The sequence below is a fragment of the Polychytrium aggregatum genome, assembly GCF_025602895.1.
Source record: "Polychytrium aggregatum strain JEL109 chromosome Unknown BJ171scaffold_19, whole genome shotgun sequence".
NCBI classification, from domain to species: domain Eukaryota; kingdom Fungi; phylum Chytridiomycota; class Chytridiomycetes; order Polychytriales; genus Polychytrium; species Polychytrium aggregatum.
In genome coordinates this window covers 69,318-97,146 of record NW_026516221.1, presented here as the reverse complement: position 1 = coordinate 97,146, position 27,829 = coordinate 69,318, and the positions used below count along the sequence as shown (strand labels likewise).

The following is a 27,829-nucleotide window of genomic DNA, read 5'->3' as shown; positions in this document are numbered from 1 at the left end:
TGTCAATACTGCGGCTGCAGTGCTGTTGTGGGTGGGATTGTCAACATAGTGCGCTGCTTTGAGAGTCATTCGGCAATCGAATCGTCCTTCGCACAATCCATGGCGTCGACAGCAGAGGCAACAGAGGCAACAGAGGCAACAGAGGCAACAGAGGCAACAGAGCGAACGGCCATGGAACTGTTGACAGTCCCAGCAACAGACATCGTGAGTCGTTGAATGCGCCGCAGCGTCTGCCTTGGGCAGTGCCTACATTGACTCGCATTCTTCGCCTCTACTCTCTCTTGTCGCCACCATCGCCAGCAGTACCAGTCGCGTCGACTTCCATGGTGGCGGAGGACTCTGCCGTTGACTCTGGTTCCGGTGCGGACGCAGGGTTGTTTGGTGGCTCGAGGCAAGTGAGCGAGGCGTCTGTGTTGCTTGAGAGACTTGCAGCCCCACCCTCTGTCTGGACTGCATCGGTGGTAATGTCTGCATCCCCTTTCTCAGTGGCGGCCGAGTCGGGGTCTTGGTCAGCCAGGCTGGCTGACTTCATATCGGCATTGTCTTGCTGTTGTTCAGTTGCTGTTTGTGCCTGTCGCTGCTCGTCCAAAATCTTCTGCAGGGCAGGTGTCATCTTGGCCGGCAGAAAGTAAATAGGGGGCCCGGCGCTGGTTTTGATAAAGTTGCCAAGATGTGCCCGGCTCTTTTGGACATGTTGAGTCTGTTTTGTCACAGATCCAGGAGTAGGTACAGCGGTGGGCGTCAGCATCGCTGCGAATCTGATGTTTGCTGGAGAAATTCCATCGAACGCTCTCACCCGCCTCCGTCTGACTGGCAGTGCTCGTCCGCTCGTCAATGGAGCGGCTTGTGCGCTCGTCGGTAGCATAGTCAGCCAGGCGGCGACTTCACCATGAATCCGCTGAGTCGAACCCATTGACTCCAAGATACCCGTACCTTGATGCTCAGTCGCTTGCTCTCTGCCTCTGCCTCCTCCTTGGCTATGCGCTCCTTTCTCTCGTCTCGCTCCTTCTTGATCGTTTTGGAAAGCTCTTCCTTTTCCTTGGCCAACTTGTCCATCAACCTTTTATCAATCTCTTCTCGCTGCCGTTCCTAACGATCAAGAGTTCAAGGCAGCATCGAGAGTTAGAGTGCTCGCTCGAGGACGCATCAGCAAACGCATTCCTGCCAAAGATATTTGCTCGTCACAGTGTGCGAGCAAGGGAATCGATTCTTTGCACGAACACGCTGCCAACCAAATGCCTTCGAAGTCCTGGGCTCCGATAACCATCATCCGGCTCGTCTGGCTTCATTTACCACACAGGCCGTCCCCGTCTGCCATATCCCTCGCATTTTCGCATTTTCGCACGTCTCCGTCAGTGAGCCCGAGTCCCAGCATCCCCCAAGCACCACCTCCGGACCGAAGCTGGGCCGACCTCGGCTGCACACGCCCGCCAGAGCCGATCCACCAGCAAATCGCGCATGCTGTGCGTCTCTTTATCACTCAACGTAGCTCTACCTTTTCGGACTTTGGCTTGCCGCTGTCGTCCTTGATTTGCTTCAGAGTTCCCTGCAGTCCTCTTCGGAACAAATTTTGCATGCCCCTTCGAAGAGACTCGGGGGCACGATCCAATAGTCTTGGCCGCTTGGCTGTTGGTGCCGATCCCAAAGTCTGTGGATCGTGAATGCAGCTGGAGTTAGCTCATGCCCAAAGTTTCTCTGGCGGGCTGATCAGAATCTGCGATCGCGATCGAATGGTGCCGGCAACACGAGAGATCGATGTACGCTTGATTCATTCTCATCTTGCAGAATCCATGGACACGCACCGATCAGATCCCGTCCTCTCCACCATATTCCGCCCGGTCGTCTCAAGCAGCTATACCGTATCAGCGAACGCACATTTGCGTCCGTGGCAGCATGGCGACAGCGACTCCTGGAGCTTACATTTTCGGAAATCTCTCCCTTCTCTCGCTCCTCTGGTGGAGCATCCTCCTCTGGACCCTCGGAGAGGAGCCGCTTCGGACTGATCGCGATGCAATCCAAAGGGAGCGGAAGCCAAGAAGCAAAGTACAGTGAGCCCCGGATGCGGATTATTGAGAATAGGCCTGACAACGCTCGGTTTGGGTCGCCGATCTGCTCTCAGCAAATGCTTTCCGCCACACACGAGCCTAGATCCACACTGCGAGATCGGATGATGCCGTGGCAAGGACGAGACACAGCCCGGGCGAGCGATACGGACATGCGTTCTGGGGACTCGGCTGCCATCGATTTGAGGCCGGTGCTGGCTCGCTGTTGTTCCAAAATCGTGCCTTGCACCGAGGCGGACAGATCCTCTGCGGTGGGATGGTGTCGGGATGATGCTGGGATGATGCTGGGATGATGTCGGTGCCTGGGGGTTGAACACAGGCGCTTGGCCAGCGAGGAGGCCGGACAGCTTCTCGGTCAGGTGAGGCCACGCGGCCTTGCGCCACACCTAGTCCAACTCGCCACACACACAGCCCAGTTCGCCGTGGCTGCGAGGATCCGTTGCCAAGGACATCCATGCGAACGATGTCATGTCGGTGTGGTCGTCACTCGTTGGGATTGACAGATGTATTCAAGATCGTGCTGCGAGCCAGCGACAGGCATTCTATTGCCGACCGCCGACCGCCGACCGCCGACCGCCGCAGGCAACAGTTGCACGACTCCAGAACCGCACAACCGCGAGACGCTGCAGCCTACGGATTTGAGAGGGGTAGGAGCAGCTTCGCGCATGTCGCAGGAGTCCTGGCCCGTCCTCAAAAGGGCAGGGGCGCCCTTTGATATCTCGGACTGATTGACTGTGGTGAATGCACTGGATGTATCTAGGGTGCTTTTGATGATGCCTTGGGCTGATCTGGCTTGGTGACATCCTCGCTAAAGCCCAGGTTCGCCAGGCTGTCTCTGTCCATGAGTTTGCTTTCGGGCCAACGTGATGACATTGCCGTGGAGCCATCGCGGAGCAAGCATCATGAAATGGCGTCAGTTGGGAATGTCGGTGGGTGGATGCGATTGCCAATTGGTCGTCCTTGCGACTCAGCCGGTCGTCTCGTGCGAGTCCGCGACTCTGTGTGATTGCCGACGAAACGCTCCGCCCGAAGGGCAAACGCACAGTGCCAGAGCCCGGCTGAGGATCCAGTTACGTACTTTGCCATGCGGCATTCAAGATAGAGCTTGGTCATCTCACGGCAGGCCGAGCTGTTTCCTTGGTTTTCCTTCAGGCACTTCATGTACTTGAGCGCATTGTCCTTGCACAGCGCATGGAAGTCGAGGGGGAAGCTTCCACGCTCAGGTGGAACTGACCTTGAGAATTGCTGCCAGCTGCCGCGGATGGATGGGTGGCCAAAGAGCAAACCCGTATGAGGGCGCTGTCTGTACATGCACGATCGTCTCGCTGTCCTGGTGGAGGACAGACGCAGCCAACGCAAATGCCGGCAGGCTGCTCCGGTGCACGAGTGGCAAACAAACCTTGATCCCATCGACATTCTGAACGAGGTGGCTCTGCGCGGCGAACAGTTGCTTCGGGGCGGTGGTGATCGAATCAACCAGAGCCACAGCAAGCGGGGACGAGCCGCTGTCCAGAAAAAGCAAAAGCGCAGCCCGACACATGACTGGCGGACACATGCCCCGTCGCACCCGAGCGAGGACAGGGACGCGCTCTCGGTACTGCCTCGGTACTGCCTCGGTACTGCCTCGGTACTGCCTCGGTGCTGCCTCGGTGCTGTCTCGGTTGGCGAGGACCAGGTCGCGTCGCCTGACAACCGATCCAGCCCGCCCACTCCGATCGTCCTGGTCCTGTGCTCGATCATGAAGCCACATACCACCCGGGCGATCTTCGCCTTCTGCGACCAGTCGATCCAGCTTGACTTCAGCCTGCCCCAGCGGCACCCACCCCTTCGATCTGAAGCGGACTATCCCACCGATGACGACTACTCGCTGCATCTTTCCCCGTCGGGTGCTATCACGATCATCGAAGGACCGTTTCGGCCACCGGCCGAGCCACCTGTCACCCGCCACATAACCACCTCGGTCCCGTCGCAATGGATTCCAATGCTGCAGGAGGCCCTGGAGTTCAAGGAAAGGCATCACGAGTCCCCTTTTCTGGTGCACTCACTGCTCCCAAACAGCTATGCCCCTCGACGCTGGCTCCAGGTACGGCGCATTTCTCCGACTGTGGCCATGGGCCTCTGTCTGGTCGCAATGCTGGCAAGAGCGGCACCACCGTCAGGAATCACCTAGTATCCGTCAGACATTGATGCCCGAATGTTGTCGATTTTAGGTTAGCGAAGCCTTCGAGTATGCCCGCTGGCCGACGCCTCGCTCTTCGCTTCTCGATACTTGGATTTCATCAACCGCCGATGGCGAATGTCGACTTCGGAGCATCGATGGGCTCTGCACGCTTGGGCTCATGCCCCATCGACGAGCATTCCGCATATCTTACCCCGTGCAAGTTCTGCTCGGCCCTTCGAGGCCCGAGTCGGCACTCGTTCTGAAGGACCAACCTGGAGACCACTGCTCCTATGTCTGGATCGAGCAAGTCTTTCTAGTTTCCCAGTTCCCCCCTTGCTGGCGCTATCCACTTTGGCTGGCCCAAAACATGTGCGGCATCGAGACGCCGTGCCCCATCGCCTCCCATCTCGAGCAGCTCCCCTATGTCGTGATCCATCTGCCTCGATCCAATTGTAATGTCGAGGCTTCGCACTCGAACAATGCACGCTTCAACGCCTCGCGACATGCCAACACCAAAGGCAACCATCCTAAAGCCATCAGGCATATCACCTATTCCGAATTCACGCTGACGGCACTGTACCACGAGAACCAAGTGTCGATAGAGGCCATGCTTCATTTTGATGGTGCCGTTTTGGATATATCCAGCGACTTTGAGTTTGCCACCCTCTTCACCAATGACGAAGCCCGGTCCGATCCGAACGCCATCAAAGAAGGAACCATGTACGCCGTTTCCAGCCGGCATGCATTTGAACGAGTCCGAAACTATCGCGGTGGCATATGGTGAGAGAATCTTTTCGTCTCTGCATCCAATGCCCTCTGCTTCGTCGTTTCCAATCGGTCAGAGCTACGGCTGATACAAGCAAGTCTCGGGTGCTGATTGATTGCGCTTGGGACTCCAGCTATCCACTCCGAATCATTCTCGACAAAGGACTTTGGCTGTATCAATATGCGCACCATCAAGCCCTCTACCCCTTGCAAAATCATGCAGAGCGGCCACCCTCCCTCCAGCTCGGTAGAGGCCGATACATCGAACATGATACCATCCTACATCCAAACACCGACTCGGATGGCTACCGCACAGACAGTACAGTTGCGCGCCAGGTCTCGGTTTGCAACATCGGCGTCTTCGAGCTGCGGATGAATGGTAAAATCTACGGCATTTTTGATGATGGGATCACCGTCGTCTTGGAGCCGAGAGACCCTGTCTATGTCACGGTGCGAGATATCCGTCACAACCTTGAAATCAGAGCTAGACCATCGGTCCTACAGAAGTATACTAGGTGCATGCTCTGTGATACTACTGCTGTTGGTTTTGGGGAGTGCTGCTTGGGCAGACTCTGTGCAAGTGTCGATGCTGCCTTGCACTGCCTTTCTCCGACTTTGCGACAATGACGAAACTAATTGTCTCTTTGGTGGATGGGACAACACAGATACCTCGATGCCACATGCCAGTTCCAGAGATGGTGCTCTCGTCCGTAGCCAGCACCGCAGCGAGGGGGTATAGCATGAGCGAGTAAAGCCTGCTCAGATCGCAATATAGCCCCTCATATACCCCTATACTACCCGAAACGGGACAGTATCCTATCTACGTTCATTGGGTGACTTGCCTCCGCGTCTGGATCGCTGGTGATGAAACCTCTTTGGGATGGAAAAGGCAACATTGGTTGCGCGCAGCTCGCCGGCCAGCAATCTGCCAGCCCGCTTCCCATTTCCAGCCCGTGAGGTCAGCCAGCCCATCGCGCTTGGCTTCGATCGCCGCGCAGGAAGCAACAGCAACAGGATGGACCTCCCTGGTATAGTGGCAGCACAGAAGCAGTCCAAACGCATGCCCTATCCCGCTGTCTCAGATCTCGTTCCGGTGCGCTGTCGTGCTGCTCTTGTGCTTATAGCATCGTCCATCACGTCCCACTCAATCCCCATCTCCAGCAATCGCTCGTATCGTGGAGGCCGTCGAGGTCATCTACAGCCCGCTTGCGAGCCACGAACAGCGCAAGACCGCGGAGTCGGTATGTTCGTAGGCATGCCCAACTCGATGGAAGCATGCGCATTGCTTTACTTGGGGCCATGCCGAGTGCAGGCGCTATTTGACCGCTGACCACATGGTAATCCCTGCGGATGTAGTTTTGCGAGGACCTGAAGCACGATACAAATGCGCCACTCTATGGCCACTATTTGGCCCATCGGTCTAGCGGACAGAGCGACACCGTTCGCCACCTCGGCCTCTCCATGCTCGAGGATGCCGTTCGGTACAAATGGGACAACTACGATGATCCAACCAAACTGAAACTCCGGGAGATGTCAATTGATCTCGTCAAAGCCGTAAGCGTCCCTCTATATGGAGAGGAGGAGTTAAATACTCCTCGATCTTCTTTGATCGTGCAAACGCAAGCGGGTCTGTGCCTTGTCTACCCCGGATCACGATATCCTGTCCGGATCAGTCACCGATCGGCTATTGCGGCTTGGGATCACGGTGGCACCCACAGTGACATCCATTTTCGCCATACAGGGCACCAAAGGAATCGAATTCGAGAAAAACTTTATCAAAGAGAAAATCGTCCGCATCTTTGTGGAGATCGCCAAGCGCCAGTGGCCGTGGGAGTGGCCGGATATGGACCTTTTGATCCAAGAGTTGTATCGGGATTCGGTAGGCCAATGATCGCTTCTGCTTGGGTGCCCGGCTTTGGATCGATTGCCTCAAGCCTTACTGCACCATCTGTTGCCGTTGGCTCGGTTGCGCGAGTCGCTCACGCTGGGCTGTGGGTCACGACATATTCAACGCTTGTGTGCCGGCCGAGCATTTGGACACTGCAGAGTCTCATCCATTTCCATTTCCATTTCTCGATCAACAACGGGGCCTTCCCAGCCTACCACGCAAGAGCTGAGTCTCATGATCTATCGATCTTTGGCCGAGGACGTGTTCATTTACGAAGATGCTGTGGCTGAGCTCAGGAAGAGAGAGCTGACTGCCATCATGCTCTCGGTGAGCATGAGCAGTGGGATCATTCAGTCCAGTCATTTGTCATACCAGGAGCAAAAGGCTGCCGAGGCGAACGGAGCCCCGCCAAAGCCTGCGGGACGGACAGATATGGAGCTTCTCTTCAAGTACATGCAAACCAATCCTCAGAATGTAGGATGGCTCAACAAATGGACCACGGCCTGCGCGCAGCTTCATGAGCAATGGCATAATCTGGTAAATCGGACTCGATCAATGCAAACAGTGCATTCTCTATCGGTGTGCAGCAAACAGTCCATGGCACCGATGTTTGTGCTGCACGGAGATTTATATTGAAATGCCGCATACCCTCTGCCACTATCAAAGACTGCGATTCAAAACGCCGATTCAAGCATGGTCGAGTGTCTCCTGGTCCGCCATTTAAACACGGTCGTTGTGTTTCTCGATTGGGTATGGCTGAGGTAAGAGTATATTGTTCTGTTGAGCCAGCCGGTACTGTCGGTTTTTGGCTCTGTAGACCTGGACACCAGCATCGGTTTAAGCTTAGCATACGTTGAGGGACGTCGGATGGGAGAGGCGAGCTTAAGGCGCCTACGGCTATGCGGGAATTAATCCGGCTCCGATGCGAATGCGCCTTCTTCAACAGATCTATAATCGAGGCCGAAGTTGCGTCTAGAGTGTGCCCACTCCTTCTTTCCACGTCGCGTTCAATCAGGATGGTATGAAGCACACCATGCAACAGATGCCGGGCGAGTCTGCACAAATGAGCACTGCTCTAACCGTCACCGCTGTCGCTACCATCCGCATCTCTCGCGACCGGAACAGGGGGCAGTCGAGTGTTTGCTCGTGCTGTTTTCCAAAAACATCAATTTGGCCGACGAGAATCGATACTTTGCCATTTTGAAACCTGTTTTTGTCGACAACAATCTGGGGATCATGGCCAAGGCCTGGACGAGCGCACACGGCTCGCAGGATATCAACAGCATCGACATACTGCAGCAGACATTGCTCGTGTCCGAGGACAACTACCCTTTCTTGAAGCGCTTGGCGCAGGTAGAGGCACATCCGTCTGGGCGCGAATACGCCTCGGCACAACGAATCAGCTACTCACCCATTCTATCAATAGGCACTGGTGGCGGTTGGCGAGCGCCAGATCTGTATCAAGAAGAACGACTCAACGCCGCCTCTATTTGAAAGGTGATAGTGCACTTGCTCTGCAGACTGTCTCTCAGGGGTGGAGTATATATGGCCTGTTAACTCCATCTCGAACTTTGCTCTGCCAGCTATTTGGCCATGTTGATGGTGGTTTTCGATCATCCATCCCTCTTGGTTGCATCGAGTGCAGCTTATTTGTGGCCGGATTTTCTCAAGCACACATACTTCAAAAAGGTACCTTAGAACCCATCTTTGTTGACGAAAATTGCCATTTTGATTGACGCAGAGCGGGCAGGGCTCTCCTCCTTCAGAGCGGCGAAAAATCTCGCTTTTAATGTGTCGACACAGTGCGAGGACCCGTTCAATCTCGGATATATGCTCCTATGGATTGGCGGTGGCACCGCTTTTCATTCCACTTTCTCGCGATCAGCATGGTGACCATCTCGATGACAGCGAATACCTCGATCGCTGCGATTGGATTGGCTATGATCCATATACTAACGCTTCTATGTGTTCCGTTGACCAATTTCTCGGTGTGCATATTGCGCGCGCTGGCTGGCCGATAGTCGCCTCAAGTGCTGGCTTGCATCTCGAAGTTACTGGGCGGCATTCCGCAGAAACTGCTCCTGGTACGTGTTGGTCGAAACGATCAATGCTCTTCGGACACTAGCGGTTGCATTTTAGTGGACGGTTGTGCGACGTCGCTGCCAACATAGTACATCCTGTGATACTATATTCTTGGCCAGACGAACCAAGCAAATCTCACAGAGGCGTCTGAGCACTACAATCAAATTGATTTTGATACTGCTGGGGAGTACTTTCAATTTGCAAGCTCCTTTCGGATGAAATGCCTGGAGATCATCAAGCAAGCAGTTCAGCTTGAGGTACGGATCTATCGCCTTCCCAGGAGGAACGCGCGACATCAAGCTGTTGCTGGTATGCACGAGCCTAACCGCACTGAAACTCGCTCAATGCATCGCGTGCTTTGCATGCCAGCCGTCCGCTACGTTTTTGTGGATCTGCTCTGAGATCAGTGCCATAATGACCGATAAGCCGAGCCCAAGCGAGCTCAACGGTATGTTGAGCATATCAAATGTCGTTGATAGGGCAGCTGGTGAAGGGACGATAGGCGATGAATTGCCCAGAATCACACAACCGCGAATTTCAGCTCGTGTGACTGACCTTTACCGCCAACCGCCGCTCTTTCCAACGAAGCGCTGGGATATTGCCGTGGAGATTCAAAGTATTATCTTCGTTTCCAAAACTTGTGTGTCGTTCTGGAGTCGATTGTCTCGGCCCTTTCAAAGGACGCCATATTTGGCGACTCCAAGGTAATATCTGGCAAGCCGGCTAGTTGTCCTTATGGTTGCGACCCTCGTCAAGACCAGCAATAAGCTAGCTCTAACCCGGACGGTATTTGCAAAACTCAATACCTGGTTCTGAGCTGATACACTGACGCGCGGTTGTCGTCACCCTCGATCTAGGACGCCTTTGAGATACGAAACTATATGACGAAGCTCTGTGACATGCTTATCACATACGAGTACATGGTGCGACTCATTCTCTTCTGCCATGACAACTAGCGCGAATGGAACGACCGGATACTGTCAGTTTCCCATGACCTCTTTGCCACACCTTGAGCAGTGTGGGTATGCCTTCTAACGATGAATGTACTTCAACTCCTTCAGGATCCGCGCATAACAAAGGTCCAGCTGTCAATGATCGCGTCTCTTGTCGACGTACTGGGCAGTAGCAGAGAGCATTTGTTAAAGGCACTTCACAAGGTGTGTTCCCTTCCCAACGATACTCCTGCGCCTTAGGTGCTCCAGCTTTGCTTACGGGCCGAATGCTTGCGAGCTTGTACCTGGTTCTTACCCGCCGCTTCGATAGCTCTTCACCTTTGTGAGCTTTGTGATGGTCGACGAAGTCGATAATGTAGCTGCAGGAAGGCCTCTGCGTGATGAGACATTTGAACTCCGAGTCAAAGCAGCTTCCTGCTTGGTGCGTGTTGGCACGGCCATGCCCGACGCCTTGATGGTAGGTCCCCATCTTGTTCTAAAGGGCGATCTGATTCCGAGCCGCTGTAATGCTGGCTCATCGCGCTCATATTTGACTATGATGCGACCCAGGGCCTTTATCCCGACATTGCTGCGGCTGTCGACGGCTTGATATCGAGTCCCGCGGTGACTTTGGTCGAAAAAACGCTTCTCCACGAGTTCAAGGCATCAATTATGTAGGCTTGGGTCATTTTGAGTATCGACCTTCTGCAGTTCGCTCTGCGATCGACTTGGGTAGTTCCATAGCCAAAACTCAATGCAATCCATTCAATTGCTACGTCAGCTTCTACAGTTCGATCGAGCCAGCCCAAAGAACGTACCTGTGGAACCAAATCATGGATCCTTGTATCAAAGTCTGGGCCGAGACTATTTCAGTCGGAGCTTTATCAAGTGGCGAGGAGTTGTATCGGCTCCTCGGAATGGACTCCCTGGATGTTCAAGGTACACAGAGCGCCAGTGCCCAAGCTTGCGAGTTTAGCCTTTGAGCAACTGGCCTAGGCGATAACGCTGACCTTGCATATAATCCTTTGGCAGGCCAGGGATCCGGTATCCACGGAGATGCTCTGTTGGTAAGTCCAACATATTCCCACCCAATATGCCATTATAAGAGATCGCCATTGGCCCTTGACAGTGAGCGACAGTCGTAAATAACTGTACACTCTGTTGGCCATCCAGCTCAAGGGCACTTTACACACGATTGTAAGGCTGCTCAAAAGGACAGTACTTTGTATGAAGGTAGGATGAGCATCAATACTGGTTGTTGCGTGTGGCCCTTGGGCAACATCGGTTCCCATCTAACTCGTGATCCGTTGCAGTCAAGTCCCGAACGATCGACAGGTCTTTGCCAACTCTGGACGCCATACTATAGCAGAATGCTCCCGGGCATTTGCGCTGTTCTTCAGTAAGTCCCGTGTGCGAGCGCATCCCAGCACATGTGGTATGTGTATATCGACAAGTTGCCACTTTTGACACGATTACATACCCCAATCACGACCAGCGGAATCAATGAACTGTGGTGCCCTCCAATAAGACAGCGCATCCCAGTTTATGCCGCCGGAATATTCGACATAGCCGATGCTGAGAAGCTGGCCATAATGGGTACGTCGGACACTGTGGCTGTGGGGCAAGTTGTGCAGACAGAGCGGGCGTATGGGCCGCTCTGGTGTGGGTCAAAGGAGGGGCCACGTAGATCCGTGTATGCTGAGGGGTGGGTAACCGGTCCACAAGGGGTAGATCAAGCGGGTCGGGGGAAAGTCTTTGCCGAACGGAAAGGATTAATAGACTTTGATAGCAGGCTCCTCAAGCCACACGAGACCCAGTCTTGCAGATCCAAATGCAAGCGACTCGCGTATCAGCAACATTCGCTCTTGGATGTCAACCGTGCGCGAATACAGGTATGTTAAACTGGTACCGCTGCTGCCGGGATAGCTAGCTGCCCCATTTGCTTTGAGCCAGTACCGTGAGCTAATACTGCTGTGCTGCATCTTCAGCTACTCCGCTCTAGGACTGCTGTCATCCTTTGGTCTCGACTTTTACAACTACCTGTCAATGACCCAGGACGTGGTTACGCATGTGCTTGCAGGAGCCGAGTTCATGGACAACCGACACTGGAAGCCCTTGATTGATATCTTTTTATATTCTTGATGACGCATTACTTTGGTTTGATCTCGATTCTATCGTCCAACCGTACCTGTTATTTCCTTAACATCAACTTCCTTTCCCGCTTCGCCTCTATGTTGATCTCTTCTGCAAATTTGCCTCCGCGACTCTGATTTCTGCCAGCTACCAGCGTTTTTGAGACCTCTGATTCAAAGTTGTCCGCCGCAGATGTACCAAAGCGTACTTGGAAGCTTCCTGCCCTCGGTTATGACCTTTATCCAGCAGAAACTGGACATGGAGTGGCAGGCGCGAGATGCGCTTCCTGCAGTAGCTCCGAACGAGTAAGTATTGCAGCATTGTGTCCCACGTCTGCTGTCGCCCAGTCTGCTGTCGCCCAGTTTGCCAGCGATCTTCTTGTTTGAACTGAATCGGCTATCTTGGTAGCGAGGACGAGGAGGACCAAGTTTCGACCGAGGTCGTGCTCGAGAAGCTACTTCGGGACTTGACGAGGACATACTCGGAGCTGCTCTGCTCCTTCTTTGCTCTACCAACATCGAAGATCCGCGAGGAGCTGGAGGACATCGACCGACCCGAGGATACGGCTGAGACAGGAGTGGCGGCGTTTGCCAACGAATCACTCGTGCGCTTCTTGATCGAAAATATTGTGAGTATTTTTTCCCAATTCATTGGAGCCACCGGATGCACTCGAGTCCACTGCCGAAACGCCTCGCCGCTAACATCCAGTCCTATCGAAGAGGATGGTCGAGCCCCTTCTGTCAAGTATCTATCGCCTCATCACCTATCACGACAATGCAGCGGCCAGCCGAGCGCTGACCACCGGAATCAGGATTTTGCGGGCCACATATAAAGATCCCAAGTTCCACCACCCTCTTGGAAACGGGCTTTTGAAAGCTGTGTTGCAGGTAAGGGCTGTGGCAGAGTAGCGAAGTGTCCCCCAAACCCCCGGCGGGTACCGACCATGATCCAATCCGGTCAAGGCGTTGTATCAGCCATGAGATAAAGGACTGCTCCTGGTGCCTCAATTTATGCAGCTGACTGAGCGATCGGTTGAATTGGTACCAGAATCTTCACGACGGCTATCATCAGCCAGAGCATCCCCAAGCAATCGCGCTCATCACGGAGCTGTATGTGCGTCTGAGACCCCAGACTCAAGAGCCGGCTACAGTTTTCCTGTCACTTCCAAACACCGACGAGCAGGCCGTTGCCTCTTTTGAGTCGCGACTGCTTGCAGCAACGACCGCCAAAGAACAGCAGATTGCTACTCAAGGCTTCCTGCAAAGTATCACCGGGGTAAGCAAAAATGCACATGCACAAGCGTCTGATACCGCGCTTCCCTCAGATCAAAGCTGCCCTTACAAGGCATGCTCCTGGGTAGTTTTCAGGATATGTGGCCGACCAGAACATCATTGGAGTTTCTGTGGTCCCATATGCTGGGCGCTGTTTCGGACTGCAGGCTAATCTCTGATATCTTGGGGGAATGCCCTTAGTCGACGATCAGCAAACTGTTTCAAAAGCAAGCGAGTTTTGTTCTTCGAGTGCCCGAGAAGGAGCTGCTTGCGCGCCCACCCCCTGACATTGGCCGCAACGATATCTTTGATGCCACGGCCGATTCGGAAGTGCTTGGGCAGCTCTTTGAAAGCTAGGACTACTTGCGGACCTGTCGATCGCTCAGTCGAGCGGCAGGTGCTCTCCTTGGCTGATATAACGAAATGAAGCCCTGGTCTAGGAAATGTGTGGTTGTCTCTGATGCGCGCTTGTGTGCCCATGAGTCCACTGCCATGCATATGGGCTGCCCTGCAATTTTGGATCGCGATGCCGGCCCATGGGCCACCCAGCCGAGCCGATGCCTGGCCCTGCATGGCTCCGCCTGACCTTGAGCACCCAGCTCCGAGCCTGGTCGGTCTTGTCGTCGTCGTCGTCGTCGTCGACGCCGCCGTCGGCTCAGCGAACAGCCAGGCGGAACAGCACGCGAGACAGCGACGCGGCCCTGCGCCAAGCGGCGGGTGGACGCGCTGGCGCCGCCGTAACGCCTGCACAGGGCGCCCGTCCCCCAAGCACCAGCCGCGCCGCGCTGGCGTTGCGGCAACGGTTCCGATCTGCCCGCTTGGTCGCCCACAACCAGCGGTATAAAGCCCAAAGATCCCACGCTCATGGAGCCTGTGCGTCTGCATCGGCTCTCCCGACATTGCCTTTTCTTCCTCGACCTCCCAGACCCTCTCATCTCCTTGATACTGCGCTTGCGCGTTCCATCATGCGTCTGGCAACCTCGCTCTCTGTTGCTCTGGCTCTTTTGGCATCCAGCTGCCCGCGGCTGAGCTCGGTCCTGTTCTCGACCTCCCTTTCGGTTGCAGCCTCGCCGATTCCGGTGTTTGCGGACTCGTTCCTCCCTCCTCCCAATGGCGATGATAGCATCCGTAAGTTGATGCCGCTGTTCACGACTGGAAGCAGTCCATGGCTTGGAGTAGTGTGCGGCAATCTGTGGATGTGTCTGAGCCGATACGCTAACTGACCCTGCTGTTTCCCACAGCTGCCTCCTCCAGCGGCGATTCGGTCGGCTCTGTTCTGAACGAAGTCGTTGTAAGTCTCCGGTGCTTAGCAGTGGGCTCTGTATACACCATGCAGGCTCGGTGTTCTGGGATTGATCAAGCAGGCGAGCAATAGCTGTCCGTCCCTGAGAGGGCCCGTCCCTCCATACTAAACGATGGTCTGTGTCCAACAGGATCCTCCTATTCCTCCGCCTGATTCAAATCAGGTTAATGTGGCCAACGGGTATGGTCGTATCCATCAGCATACTGCGCGCTCGGTGTGGCTTGAAGGTCGCAACTAACTGCTTACGGCGATGTTCAGCGACGACTCGGTCCCTGCGCGCTCCTCTGAGCAAGTCTCGGATAACGGCAACACCTCGAACTCTGAGCTCCAGATTGGTGGAGTTATCAACATCAATGACTTTGGCCTGTAATACTTTCACTTACCATCGGCTTGGTCGGAGGATGGGTCAATTCAAGCACCGTGCGAATCGCTCCGTATCTATCGCTGCTTGTCCGTGAACAAGCAAGTGGATACGATCAGTGGGCTGCTGGCAATTCCTCTTGGGGCCTCCACGGGTTTACAGCGTTCCCGAAACGAAACGGGGCACCCGTTTTGAGCCATGGCTGATGTTGTTTGCTGGGAACCTGAATACATCCACCCACTCATTGCCATCATGGTCAAACAGCATGTCCAAAGAGACCGAGGTGGTGATTGCCTTTGGGAATGCCTCGTGGAAGCAACGGAGGGATATACATCCAGCTCAAGGAGACTCGGGTTCGCCAAGTACTTTGAGCGATTCATCCATCACCAGAGACGGCCAGCTGTGCTTGGTGAACGAGTTCAACACATTCCAGGTGTGCTCACATTGTCGGGAAGCCAAGCGACTCGAGAAGGTCCAGCATCTTGATGTCGAGAAACCACACTTTGTCCGGAGCTGTGCAAGCTGCCATACGCTGTGGGATCGAGACATCAATGCAGCCAGGAACATGATCTCGGTATGCCAGTCGATCATCGCCACAGGAGATCGACCGGGTGTATTCAAGACTGTGCTTCCCAAACCAACCAAAACCACTCGATTGCCAACGAAGACAGGAGTGCAATGCCATGGCTTGCTCGCTGGGGCCTACAGTCAGTCAGCGGGGTTCAGACATCTGAAGCCAGAAAGGGAAAGTGTCCCGTTTCTTTCTGGATAGACTGTAAGTATCTTGTTCATTTCGACAGTGGATGCCGGGTCGCCCATATTCTGGGCAGTCCACTTCGGGGTTGCCATCCCTCTTGGGATGGTCGATGGGAGGTGTTTGACTCCCTTGTGCAAAGTGTGTGTGTGTGAAGGCGAGAGGCTTCTCGCCTTCCCTCGGGGGTCTCTCGCCAGAGACTGCTCTTCTCGCCGACCGAGGTGGCTCCGAGAGCGCGCTTTTTCGTTCTCGCTCATTTTATTAACAAGAAATTTTTTCATAGTGTCGAGGTGAAAAAAAGAGTCGATCCCGGTTTGAGGTCACCGGCCTTTGATCCATCGACGATCGTGCGCAATCGGCCTGCAGCCATGTTTTACGACCTCAGTGTCCCATATGACAAAGATGCCTCAGCCCTCGGATCGAGGCTGCATATCCTCAAGAAGCGTAAGCTCGTCATGCTGCCGATCGCCTGTGGATCGGACTCTTCCGCCGTTGTGCTTGACCTGGCATGGGACCTTGCCTGGAGCAACAACGCAACAGCGCAGCAACCATGCAAAGTCCGAGAGCGCTGATAGTCTCTTCTGACCCAACGGAAATCTCCCAGTCGGCTATCAATGCGTTGCGCTCAATACGGTTGTTTCCGGGAAGAGCTTTGCCACAAAAGTAAGAGGAGGTCGGCACTCGCACTCGGGATATATCGTTTGCAGGATGCGCTGCTGATCTATGATTCCGATCGACATTGTACAGGCTGTGATCCCAAAGCCGATCCCGATCGATGGGTCCGGTGATGTATCGGCGTCACTCGCTATGTGGACATCACATCACCAAGGCGAACTCCCCGCGCTGGCTCAGCTTACAAGGCTCACCATCTGCGTCGATGACTCGATACAAAACCAGCATTTGGTGGGTGGACATCGCCCCATACCGAGTGTTGATATGCTGAGTCGGAGATATACAGTGGCTGTGCATAAATGAATCGTACTCGTTGACGCTGTTCGATAATGTACGCATTTGTCTGTGATATATGCTGGGCCGTTGAGCTAACTGTGCTTCTTGGAATCAACTCAGAACGGCAACCAAAGTTTGCTCAACTCCTTCGACTTGATTGCCATTCAGCCAATGACCGAAAAGGCCTTTCAGGCCGCGTGTGGCACATTCGATATCGACATCATCACTCTGGATTTCTCCTGCCGCCTCCCGTTTTTCATCAAAGCAACCACCGTCAATCTCGCCATTCAAAGAGGCGTACATTTTGAAATCTCTGTAGGAACGGCGCTCCGAGGTCAGCGGCCAGCATTTGCGCAAGGTTACCTTTGTGGAGCCGCAGGCCCGATGGCCATAGCTCAGCCGGACGCTTGAATGGCGGCGTTCATGCTTGGGTGGCAGTATTCAATGCCTGACGTTGAGATTTTTGCTGCAACTACGACCGGATTGACGACGGTGCTCTGGAGCTCCGAATGGACTCTGGCTTGAGTGTTCTGCACGGGTTAATGCGCTGAGTGTGAAGGATAGATCGCCTCGGGGCGGGGACAGCCTCGGACGACTGCCAGAGGACCATGATCTATCTGATCGTGCGAGCCCGATAAGTGCTGATCGTTCCTGCTTCATGTCATCAGATTCGTCATCGAGGCGTCATTTGATCAACAATGCTGTAAGCCTTATCCGAGCTAGCCGAGGGAAGAACATTATCCTTTCCGGGGAGGCATTCAGAGAACTGGATATCCGAGCCCCTTACGATATCATGAACCTGTAAGACTCTCGACCTGTTTGCTGAGTCTGCGCGGTCGTTTGTTGGCGTTTTCGATGGACATAGATGCTGCAGGTACCATTTTGCTTATCATGCTGCAGTGCATCCATCTTTGGTTTGAATATGACCCAAGCTAAGGAGTCGATTACGAAGAATGGTCGCGAAGTCTTGTTGCACGCAGGTGGGCCTCTCTTCAACACGCTGGACATAACGTTACTCGATCAAAGTCTGGCAGAAGGAATGCGGATGGGCTTTGAACTCACCAAACTGTGTCGCCTCATCGGTGCAACAGCGACGCGAAAGGATACATTCAAGGGAATTATATCTTCTGAGTTGACTGATGCGCTCCAATCGACGGAAAGCGCATGGAAAGGGGGTCTGAACGATGACTTTATCTCATTCGCAGACATTGATATGGAGGATGAGTGATGAATGAGTGGTGAATGAGTGATGAATGAGTGATGAATGAGTGATGAATGAGCTCCCCATCCAATGGCAAACGGCTCGTTGCCGTTTGGCGAATCCAAGACAGCGTCGTGCCATGTGAGCTGCTATAGTAGTTCTAGTAACCATAGCAACCAGAGGGTTTCCGGATAGTGGCACTGTGAGAAGTGCTTGTTGAAATACACCATTGTTCCGATCATATGATACACAGTTCCAAACGAAACAGCACACCCTGTCCTGTTTCACTTCGAACAAGCTATAGGCTTCCCTTGATGGCAACAGTAAAGTCGCAATATATTCAAGAAACAGAAGATTATGAGCAGTATTCAACACTGGGAGGAACGGCATTCTTGTCGGGAGGAGAGGTCTGAAATCCTGTCATTGTTCAGTGCTCACCAAGGTCCACGCGGTGGATTCCGGCGCTCATCGGTCGCTCCAGGTTGGATCGAAAAATCCTCCAAGACCAACAAAGGATTTACGGGTTGACGAGGGCTCCGGACCGCCCTTATATCTGCTATGCAGACTCTGGTCTGACACTTGAGCAGTAACCCGACCGCTTCCGACGGCACGGGTATGGCTTGTGCCCGTCCTTCCATACCAAGAAGATGGCGCCCCGACCGATGACGAGCCTTCCATTGCAGCAGATCCGGCACTACCCTGCGAGGTTCCAGAAAGAAAGACCCGGCCCAAGCCGAGAGGGGGCTTTGGCTCCCAGAGTTCGCCGTCGCTGACGGTCATGGTGGACTTGCCATTCAATGCGTTTTTCATGAGGACCATATCCTCGTATCGACCGGGCTCTCGAATACTTCCAAAAAGTCCTCGGGCACCATTTGCTGGGGAGACTGGCGGGGGAAGAGAGCCGCTATCACCATAAAAATGGTGGCCAAAGAGCAGCGACCCATGGAGCGAACGAGCGTGGGCTAGGCTTGGCTGCGATTGGTCCGTTTCACCTTGGCTACGAGTCGAACCAGGGCGGGCGGGTGGAGGGGCGACAACGTGAAGCAGCGGCTTCGCTTCGGAAGTGAAGACGTTGTCTTTGTTGGGTTCTGGGTGTTGAACAGTACCGGATACGGCATCGGGACTACTCTGTCCTTCCAGAGCTCCCCGATGCGACCGTCGTTCGGAACCGGCGATCGAGGGCGCATCCAATAGTGGCTCATCCACATTCGTAGGCATCGATACGGTAGTCCATTTGGATGGATCAAAGTGAGAGGAGGAATCGCTTCCAAACGGAGCAGCGCCAGTGGAGGGGCTCCATGAAGGAGCGGCCCGGGCGAACGCTGAAGACGTTCCTCCGAAAGGCTGCAAGGGGGTCATTGGATGATGTGCCGAGTAGCGATTTGCGGTCCGTGGCGATGAAAATGACCGATAGTCGCTGTAGTAGTCCTTGGCGGGTTCCGGGGAGCGGGCACTCACTTTCTTGGATTGGTCTTCGCCATCAGCTTCGCTGTAATAGTTGCGGCCACTGACCCCACCGGAGCGGCTTCGGAGCTCCATGGCTTCCCTCCGGGAGCGGGTCAGTTGTTCGAGAAGAGTCATCTTGGATTTGGTCTCGACCCGAAGTTGATGCTGTAGATCGCGAAACTCCTCCTGCAATACGACAAACTCGTCATATACCTGCTCTTGCTCTTTTTCAATCAACTTTTTGCGCTTCTCGTAGTTGCTGCTTAGGGTGCATATGGTTTTGACCTCGCTCTCGAGCTTCTCAAGCAGCGACTCTCGTTCTGAGAGCCGCTTCTTGGTGGCGGCAGCATCGCGCTCTTCTTGGTCAGTGATTTGCTTGGCTTTGTGGAGCTCGTCGCGCCGGCGTGATAACTCTGCTTCCACCTCCATTCTTTCGCGCGAAAGCTCAGTTTGAGCGAGATGGTGTTGTCGCTCAAGGGTGCGCAATTCGGACTCAAGAGACGCGAGTTCCTCTTTACGGTAGTTGGCCATTTGGACGACGCCTTGCATGGATTCGGATTCGCGACCGAGGTGCTTTTCGAGGCGGGCATATTGTCCATCAAGTTCTTTTTTAACGTCTTCCATTTGCTTGAGCCTTGCCTTTTGTTCCTGACGCGGGAAGTCGTTGAGCTTCCTGGCTTCCTTCAGGCGGACGATCTCAATCTTGAGGGTCTCTTCCTCTTGGCGATACTGTTCCTCGGTCTCTTGCACGGTTTTTTCGAGCTCCAGCTGCTGGCGCTGTAGTATCTCAAGTTCCGACTGTAGCTGCTCAATAAGTTGGTTGAGCAGAGCATCATCTGCGTGGTTGGCTTCAGATTTACCGGAAGTGGACACCGTGCCTTCACTTGGCTGAGGAGCGGACGTCTCCTCGGTCTGTTGGGCAATTTTTGGCGCTGGAGGTGTAGCATTCGAAAAAAAACAAACAAACAAAAAACGAGGAGCGGTGGCAGGGTCAACGACAGGTGCAACTGATATGGATGACGAAGCGGTTGGAAATGCAGCACCAAAGGCTTTTGGACTCGCACGTGATTCTATCAAGTCGTTATCTCACCAGCTTCCCCAGGAGCCTGACTGCTGGTGGCCAAGATCGTTGTTCGCACAAGCACGGGTGCTGACGATGCCTTGACGCGCCTTTCACCCACCGCCCACATGCGAACGCGATATTTGGTATCCGGAGAGAGGCCCATCACGATGGCGCAGTTTTCGCCGTTGATCGGAGACTCCCCGATTATGACGCCGTTGACGTCGATCAAGTACTTTGAAAGACTCACGCCAAATGGTTGTGCAGGGGCGGGCGACCACACCATTTTGAAGGTCGAATCAGTAATGTCTTTGATAGTGAGGAAAGGAGGATTGGGGACGATGACTCCAAAGAAGAAGCTGATTCGATCGAAGCGCTTGTAGATCAAGAAGGTCAACTTCCAGGCAAAGTAGCAGCTCCCAAATCCGGTGGAATGCGCGGCAATCAGCTGCACAAATGACGATGGGGATTGAATCGACCAGGGATCCCAAGTCGAGAGACGGATTGACACCATCATAGCCAGCAGGAGCCATCCGCGGACGTTGGACGCAGTTGGGGATAGCCCAAAGCCGTGCATCCCGTAGACGAGAAACGAGTGAATGATGAAGGATGACGCGAATGAGGTGGCTTTGAACGGAACCAAGGCATAAATGATGATGTCGGCGAGAGATACCACGGTGACGAGGATCATGAACACGGGCGCCCCAAGGTTATAGGCCTGTACGAATATTGTGATCGTGAAGTAGAGGAAAAACATCCACTCGATAGGGAACGCTGAAAGGGTCGGAGTAGAGGTGTGTCGGAAACGAATGTAAGCCAAAGCCGAAGCGTCCGCATGTATTTGCCAAAGATGAAGACGAGACAATGGACAAAGCCAAACTGAGCCAAGCCAGGCCCGGCAACTTACCAGACCAATAGTTGAGAAGCGACAACAGCATCCTTAAGTGAGGGCGGCATGAAGACGAAGACATCAGTACAAAGTAGCAATGAGAGCACAAGATTATGAAGTGACTGTACATACCATACAAGGGTGACTTCGAGTGCCTTGTGACTGAATCAATCAAAATTAGCGTTAGCCGATCGGAAAGGATGATGGGATGCAGCGCTGATGCTGAGCGGGGGGGGGTGCCGTTTCATCGAGCAAAGGCGAATAAAATCAACAAAAGGGGCTACCGGTCAAACATCAGTGCAATTTGATCCATGAGTTTGATGTCAAAGAGAGATTTGAAGCTCTGGAACGGCTGGTTGGCTGTGGCCTGATGGCCAGGGAAGCTGCGGGGTGGGAGCCCTGAGGGAACCTTCCCTGTTCTCGAGGGGGCTGCGGTGGAACCGCTCATGTCGGCGACAGGGAGGAAACAGGTCTCAGTTGGAGAGGGAGATGTCAGAAGAGAGCGCTTGACTCGGCGACCAGTAGACTGGACTCGGGGCTGGTGGTGACAGGAGACGAAAGCGGAACATGGCTGAGAGACGAAGGAGGTGCGCCGAATTGGCGACGGGGCGAGGGCGGGGAGCTGCGGATGGACGGCCTCGGATCATGTGGATGTCACGCATTGTTGTGTGGAGAGGCAGGCCAAACACTGGCAGGCCAAGCTCTGGCCATCGAACACACACACACACACAAGCGTGGTTACTCACAGCTTTGCCAAATACACTGCCACATACATGGAACATGGAATCGAATCCCGCATTCTCGTCATCCAAGGCCAGATGCATCTCTCCCATTCTGTCGAGTTCAGCATCAACGCCAACACTGGTCCCATCCTGCTGCACCGAGTGCCACCAGTTCGTCCCCAAGACATCCCTCTCCACTCAGCAACATACTGACTGAGAGTTTCAAGCACGCACTCAGAGAGATGAATCACACCTTCTCAACATCACACAAACGACATCTGTGAGTATGGTGACCGGGTCCTCAATCTGGTTGATGATCCCGACTGCCTCACCGATCACGAGCCCATCCTCGTGGCCCATTTGCAGAGATCTGTTCAAGCACACCCTCCATCACACCACTGACGACATTATCAAGAGCCGTACCTCCACCTACCACCCTCTATCCAATCATCGTCGCTGAACGGTTTCATGACCCACAAAGAACAGGTCGAGACCTGATTTCAATGAGCTCCTCCATCGCCAGTTGCGATCGGTATTCACAGTGCAAAGTCACCCTCAAGGCCATCGACCATCTATCAAGGGTGCTTGGTACATCATGTTTCATCAACAGCCTCAGCCGCAGGGCATTCACGGCCTTTGGAAAGGACGCTGTCCAGTGGCTCGAGTCCCTGGACACCCGCAACGACATCATCACATTCGAGTGCGGCACCGCACCCGCGAGGAGCAATCGAATAGATGGCGGGTATGCATTCTTGAGGATTCTCATCGGGACAGCCAAGCGGCTCGTGGGTATCGAAGGCAAACGAGAGATCATGATGCCAGATATCGCAAAGAGCCATGCAAAGTTCAAGATGTCAAACGACTCGATCCAGTATATTGCGGAATGGCGACCGAGACTGCAACGCCAAGTTGAGATGACGATAGACTCGACTGAGTCTCTTCCACCCACCCATGGGTGACATGGGGTGACTTCCGAGTCTCTGGCGAATTTATAGCTCCGCTCCATGCTTCTCAAGCGGTACCTTCCGAGGCTGATTCTCTGGCTATGCAATCGGGAACGACTCCTGGGGCTTGATTGTATTGATTTGATAAAGCCCTCGGCCGCCCACTGGTTCGGTCTGGAAAAACCGTGGCTCTGGCTATACGCAAAAGCTGTTCATTGGTCTCCCTACAATGATATCCAGGATTGGGCTTGGGTGGAAATCGCTGGGCAGCCGGACCTACGCTCGAATTCAAGAGGCATAGTAGCGTTGTATTAGACCATCCAAGTCGAATTGTGATCCACACTTGTACTGCATTTGAGTTTACTCGGATACACTCAGAGGAAGAACTTTGTGATTTTTCCCAGTTTGGCGGCTCTTTCGGCTTTCTTGGCTTCTTTGGCCTTCCTCTCTTGCTCTGCCCTTCTCGTTTCCTCAGCCCTTCTCACTTCATCAGCCCTTCGCGCTTCCTCAGCCCTTCGCTCTTGTTCTTCGTAGTAGGCCGACAGCACAGGACCGGAGTGAACAGCAGCGGCGCGTGCCTGGGTCTTAGGATCGGGCGAGTTGCTGAGGTAGTTGGCGAAGGCAATCATGACTTTGGGGGTGTTGAGGTAGATGGGCTGCAAGAGTGTTAATAAGGAGTTGGCTGGCGGGTGGCGTGGAGTGAATTGGACTTACAAGGATGTGACTGACAATTGCGTCACTGGGAGGGCCGAGGCTCAGTGGCAGCTTGATGGCGTGAGGGCCATGACGAATCCACTGGAATCGATCTTCGATTTCAAACCACTCGGAGGGAGTCAATCGCGTAGGACGGGTGGGTGTCGGGACCAAGTTGGCTGTCCGATTGGAGGAGCGAACCCATTGATCTCCTTGGCGAACCCAGACAAATTCTTCACGGGTGCTGGGTTGGCCCAATCCTGGGTTCCAGTTTCGTGAGCTGATAGAATTTGCGTCGGGGGAGAAAACCACCAAACCCACGTAATAAGTGTGCCCCGTGAGGGTTTGCTTCGTTTGGCCAGTGCTCGCATCCCATACTCTGATGGTTTTGTCACCAGAACCAGAGACAATACACTTGCCATCAGGTGAGATTGCTACGCAACTGACCCAGCCTGTGTGCCCCTCCAGTGTGCGCTTCACATGGCCCGTGGTGGCGTCCCAGAGCTTGATGGTCCTGTCGTACGATCCAGAGGCAATCCACTTGCCATCAGGTGAGATTGCCACAGAGTACACATAGCTAGTGTGTCCCTTGAGGGTGCGTCTCAACCTGCCGGTGGTAGCATCCCACACTTTGATGGTATTATCAGCCGAGCCGGTGGCGATCCATTTGCTATCGGGTGCGATGGCCACGGAATGAACATAGCTTGTGTGCCCCTCAAGTGTGTGTATCAACTGGCCTGTGGTAGCATTCCACATCTTGACAGACTTGTCCTCCGAGCCAGAAACAATCCATAAACAATTGGGTGAGATCGACACGGAGAGCACACGATTTGTATGTCCCGTAAGGGTGTGCTTCAGACTGAAGTGTGTAGTGTTCCACACTTTGATTGTGTTGCTGTTCAAATTATCACGACATGCTACAAATTTGCCATCAGATGACACTGCCGAGCACCGTATATCTCCTTTGTGATCTGTGAACGTTCTCTTGATCTCCCCACTGTTGGCATCAAGATGCTTGATGGTCCCGTCGAACTCGACTAGTACAATCGTCTTGTCATCGCGTGTGGTCGTCCTAGCCACAACCGTTCCATGACCTTCGGTCGAGCGATTCGTATCGGCCCCTTCGCCTTTGACTCGAGCCGTCACCAGGAACGGAATCTTGTCCTCGAGTTGGTCGGCATATGTCTTGTAGATCGCCGTCTCCTTCGGCGTGAAGGCATAACCCGAGTTGTACACCTGAGGTGCACTCTCGCTGATCGGGTCTGCAAACTCGCAGATGAATCGATACGTGTCCTTGACCAGTTCCTTCGTGGCGTCGTCAAAGGCAGTATTTGGTGCCATTTCGAGTACTTCCTCCAGCGCGTGGAGCTGGGTTGTCAATTCCGGAATCACCCCGATGAGTGAGCCTGCCTCCAGCCAAAAGAATACATGGCTGGCAAGGAACTGGCTGAGCGAATCGCCCAAGCCAGAAGCACGGTATTGCTTCCAGATCTGCCGATCAAAGACCTCGTTGCTGGTACACCACACAAAGTGTGTGATCCAGTGGGCGACGCTGTATCGCAGTGATGGTGTGATCTTGGCTGCGACCTTGTTCTCGAGGTCAGGGATATTGTCGTGAAAGTCGTAGATCTCGCAGATATTGATCACTGGCTCGTGCGAGAGGATTTCCAGCAGGCACTGGGAGGCGAACGCCATGTGAAACTTGGAGGAGACATGGAACGGTTCGTTGACAGACTCCACTCCTATCAGATAGGCAGCAATCGACTTGTGTTTCTGGGCCTTGGCCGCTGAGCTGCCTTGCTTGTCGCGGCTCAGTTTGCCGGGATCGAGAACGGGGCCAAGTTCCTTGACGTATCGACGGACGATTCGGATGTCAACCCCAAAGAGGTCAGCAATCATACGGATGGTCAGAGGAGACTGCTATGCGGCGATGGCCGAGATGAACAGGGGGAGCTGCTGATTGTGGGACTGGGCATAGACGTTGGTGAAGGCTCGTTGGTAGCTGGCACTATCGTTCCCGTTGGCGACGGCGAACCAGAGATCAAACTCATCATCCTCCTCGTCGGAATCAAAATCGGCATCGCCACCAAAGTTGAGCAGCTGTAGTGCGTCTGCCAGGTTCTTGACAGGAACTGGCTTGGACGTGAGCACTGCAGCAGCCGGAGGTGTCCGGGGAGTCAATGGTTCGGGAAAGGACACCCTGGGAGCGGATACTTCTTGTATTGGCTGGAACGACTCCAAGCGACGATGGGTGACGATAATGGGTCTCTGTTCTCCGTCCTGAGCGGGGAAACTTGGGTCGCATGGCGGGATCTTGGTGCCAACAGCGCTCGATGAGGGCTCGGATACTGTCGGGGATGTCGTCGAACTGCTTGGGTCGGTTGCCTCGGAGGACCTGAGACTCAATCACCCTCTCCCTCATTGGCTGACCGTCGGCGGTGACCCAGATGGGCCTGCAGTTGTTGAGGACCTCGTACATGGTGATGCCAAAGGCATAGACATCAGTAGCCTTTGACGATCCAACTGGATCGTCATAATCGAGCATCTCCGGAGCCATGTAGTCAAGGGTGCCGCCCATCGGCTGGTCGCGGCGGGTTCGGTTGGCGGTGGCCGAAGTGTGCTTGGTTCTGGCCATGCCAAAGTCAGTCACAACGGCATGATACGACTCATCCAGCAGCACATTGAGGGACTTGAGGTTGCCGTGGACAATGTTGTTGCCGTGGAGATAGGCCATGCCAGAGGAGATTTCGTAGAGGAGCCGGACCTTCTCACTTAGGGGACGAGGTTCAGGAGCGGTGGCAAGGTGGTTGTGGAGGGTGCCGTTGGGCATGAACGGCGAGACCATGAAGGGCTTGGTCGTGGTATCGCAGGCACCGAGGAGTGGAAGGACATGAGGGTGACTGAGTCTGTGCCAGATGCCAATCTCACGGCCAAAGTCGGCGAGTTCATTCTGGTTGTAGCCTCGGTAGAGCTGCTTGACAGCGACAGGGGCGCCATAGTATGAGGCAGTTAATACCTCGCCAAAGCCGCCGGCTGCAAGTGGATTGGTCGACCAGTCGGTGATGGCATCCTCAGGGATGTGCCAGGGCTTATCAATCATGGTGAAATAGGGCACGCGATGAGGCCAGTTGCTGGTGAAAACAAGCGTAACGAACGAACCGCAGAGGACGGGGGAAATTATCGCTTTCACTCCCGATCTTTGCCCAAGTGGCTGCTGTTTCACCCGACAGAAAAAGCGGTCAAAGAAGGGTATCCTCGGGATTGCTTTGGCCAACCAATGTCTTCGGATCGAACAGTACTTGTTGTCCAGTTTCACCCCTTGTCGGGTCCTCTCTGTGGATCATCGCCAAGATCCTTCCGGCTGCCTCATGACGCCTTCGTACTGTCGATAGCGCTTCCATAGTGGAAAGTCAAGAGTAGAACATCACATCGCTTCCCGACCATGATAATGAGCCTGGTGGATACAGTGAGCTTCGTGGATGAACACGACAACAGCCTGGTGGGTGCTGTTGCGCGGCGGGAAAAGTCTTGGGTCCATGTGGTCCGGGATGCTGTTGGAGCCATACCATGGGACGGAGGGAGGATTTGTAGCAGCTGAGGTAACTGGGGATTCCCAAGCACAGAGAAGTCATATACTTGGGAAATCCGAATATAAGCAGGGTTGGGCTGGGATGTGTGGCTCTCACGAGCCGCTGCAGCGAGCTACAACTGGCCGCCATTTTCGGGGTCGCAGCAAGAACCACTCAACTTCAACCACTGGCATCCTCCATGCACATGGACGAATGCAAAGTGAATGGGAATGACAAGCATATGCATAAATCAAATGAATACGATAAACCACAATAACCGCCTGTCTCGAAAGGAGAGATTGAACCCGAGCGACTCCATTCAATCATCCGGTCGCAGTATCGATACTTGGACACTCACGGATCCGACTGGATCTCCTCGCGACCAGGCCGAAACCTCGAGGGAACTTCAACGCAAGTGTGCACACTCAAGGCTACCTCGACCTGGACACTAACCAAGAGCGGCCGAGTGTTAGAGTCCAAAGCGGACAAAGCGGAAATTGCCAGGAACCATGACAGAGAAGCCAGAGAGAGAGGATGCAGGAGATTTATTCAACGTTCAAACATAGGTCGAAGATCCCCGTCAAAAGTTCCCCCCCCCTCTCGTCCTGGAGTTCGGGCCGAGAGTCATTTATGTTTTGGACCGG

At 54.1% G+C, this 27,829-nt stretch overlaps 8 protein-coding genes across 8 annotated transcripts; 4 read left to right on the top strand and 4 right to left on the bottom strand.

Annotated features, from left to right (window-relative positions):
* Positions 1–109: 109 nt before the first annotated feature.
* On the bottom strand, positions 110–2,428 carry BJ171DRAFT_505506 (uncharacterized protein). The gene is made up of 5 exons (XM_053111025.1): positions 2,216–2,428; positions 1,921–1,999; positions 1,496–1,648; positions 934–1,089; positions 110–700 (listed from the first exon to the last, which is right to left on the bottom strand). Exons 1-5 carry the CDS (start codon positions 2,239–2,241, stop codon positions 272–274), a joined length of 843 nt encoding a protein of 280 aa, XP_052966409.1. The 5' UTR covers positions 2,242–2,428; the 3' UTR covers positions 110–271.
* Positions 2,429–2,552: 124 nt separating this feature from the next.
* On the bottom strand, positions 2,553–3,541 carry BJ171DRAFT_505503 (uncharacterized protein). Its single transcript, XM_053111024.1, has 3 exons — positions 3,463–3,541; positions 3,142–3,315; positions 2,553–2,913 (listed from the first exon to the last, which is right to left on the bottom strand). The coding sequence occupies exons 1-3, from the start codon at positions 3,477–3,479 to the stop codon at positions 2,820–2,822; spliced, it is 285 nt and encodes a 94-aa protein (XP_052966408.1). The 5' UTR covers positions 3,480–3,541; the 3' UTR covers positions 2,553–2,819.
* Positions 3,542–3,775: 234 nt separating this feature from the next.
* BJ171DRAFT_505502 (uncharacterized protein) lies at positions 3,776–5,861 on the top strand. Its single transcript, XM_053111023.1, has 4 exons — positions 3,776–4,146; positions 4,274–5,004; positions 5,124–5,368; positions 5,655–5,861. The coding sequence occupies exons 1-4, from the start codon at positions 3,802–3,804 to the stop codon at positions 5,726–5,728; spliced, it is 1,395 nt and encodes a 464-aa protein (XP_052966407.1). The 5' UTR covers positions 3,776–3,801; the 3' UTR covers positions 5,729–5,861.
* A 90-nt stretch (positions 5,862–5,951) lies between these two features.
* On the top strand, positions 5,952–13,740 carry BJ171DRAFT_505496 (armadillo-type protein). Its single transcript, XM_053111022.1, has 30 exons — positions 5,952–6,017; positions 6,151–6,230; positions 6,346–6,543; positions 6,731–6,868; positions 7,088–7,414; positions 7,544–7,638; positions 7,824–7,896; positions 8,003–8,230; positions 8,304–8,374; positions 8,461–8,566; positions 8,899–8,961; positions 9,079–9,216; positions 9,329–9,407; positions 9,548–9,663; positions 9,817–9,882; positions 10,021–10,116; positions 10,223–10,369; positions 10,462–10,565; positions 10,673–10,830; positions 10,924–10,958; positions 11,065–11,124; positions 11,205–11,290; positions 11,387–11,487; positions 11,684–11,783; positions 11,880–12,013; positions 12,176–12,329; positions 12,433–12,652; positions 12,744–12,911; positions 13,072–13,299; positions 13,497–13,740. Exons 1-30 carry the CDS (start codon positions 6,005–6,007, stop codon positions 13,650–13,652), a joined length of 3,738 nt encoding a protein of 1,245 aa, XP_052966406.1. The 5' UTR covers positions 5,952–6,004; the 3' UTR covers positions 13,653–13,740.
* A 185-nt stretch (positions 13,741–13,925) lies between these two features.
* BJ171DRAFT_505493 (uncharacterized protein) lies at positions 13,926–15,212 on the top strand (the record flags this gene model as incomplete). The annotated part of the gene is made up of 4 exons (XM_053111021.1): positions 13,926–14,423; positions 14,537–14,586; positions 14,729–14,778; positions 14,857–15,212. Coding segments are annotated over 4 exons (699 nt in total), but the record flags the coding sequence as incomplete, so codon positions are not given.
* A 784-nt stretch (positions 15,213–15,996) lies between these two features.
* Positions 15,997–18,103, top strand: BJ171DRAFT_568125 (RNase P subunit p30-domain-containing protein). Its single transcript, XM_053113505.1, has 7 exons — positions 15,997–16,157; positions 16,318–16,376; positions 16,461–16,616; positions 16,782–16,995; positions 17,330–17,462; positions 17,562–17,641; positions 17,753–18,103. Exons 1-7 carry the CDS (start codon positions 16,082–16,084, stop codon positions 17,887–17,889), a joined length of 855 nt encoding a protein of 284 aa, XP_052966404.1. The 5' UTR covers positions 15,997–16,081; the 3' UTR covers positions 17,890–18,103.
* A 67-nt stretch (positions 18,104–18,170) lies between these two features.
* Positions 18,171–21,564, bottom strand: BJ171DRAFT_505486 (uncharacterized protein). The gene is made up of 4 exons (XM_053111020.1): positions 21,390–21,564; positions 21,276–21,307; positions 20,399–21,142; positions 18,171–20,240 (listed from the first exon to the last, which is right to left on the bottom strand). Exons 2-4 carry the CDS (start codon positions 21,304–21,306, stop codon positions 18,328–18,330), a joined length of 2,688 nt encoding a protein of 895 aa, XP_052966403.1. The 5' UTR covers position 21,307; positions 21,390–21,564; the 3' UTR covers positions 18,171–18,327.
* A 4,120-nt stretch (positions 21,565–25,684) lies between these two features.
* BJ171DRAFT_424204 (kinase-like domain-containing protein) lies at positions 25,685–26,716 on the bottom strand (the record flags this gene model as incomplete). Its single annotated transcript, XM_053107652.1, has 1 exon — positions 25,685–26,716. The coding sequence occupies one exon, from the start codon at positions 26,714–26,716 to the stop codon at positions 25,685–25,687; it is 1,032 nt and encodes a 343-aa protein (XP_052966402.1).
* Between the last annotated feature and the right edge of the window lie 1,113 nt (positions 26,717–27,829).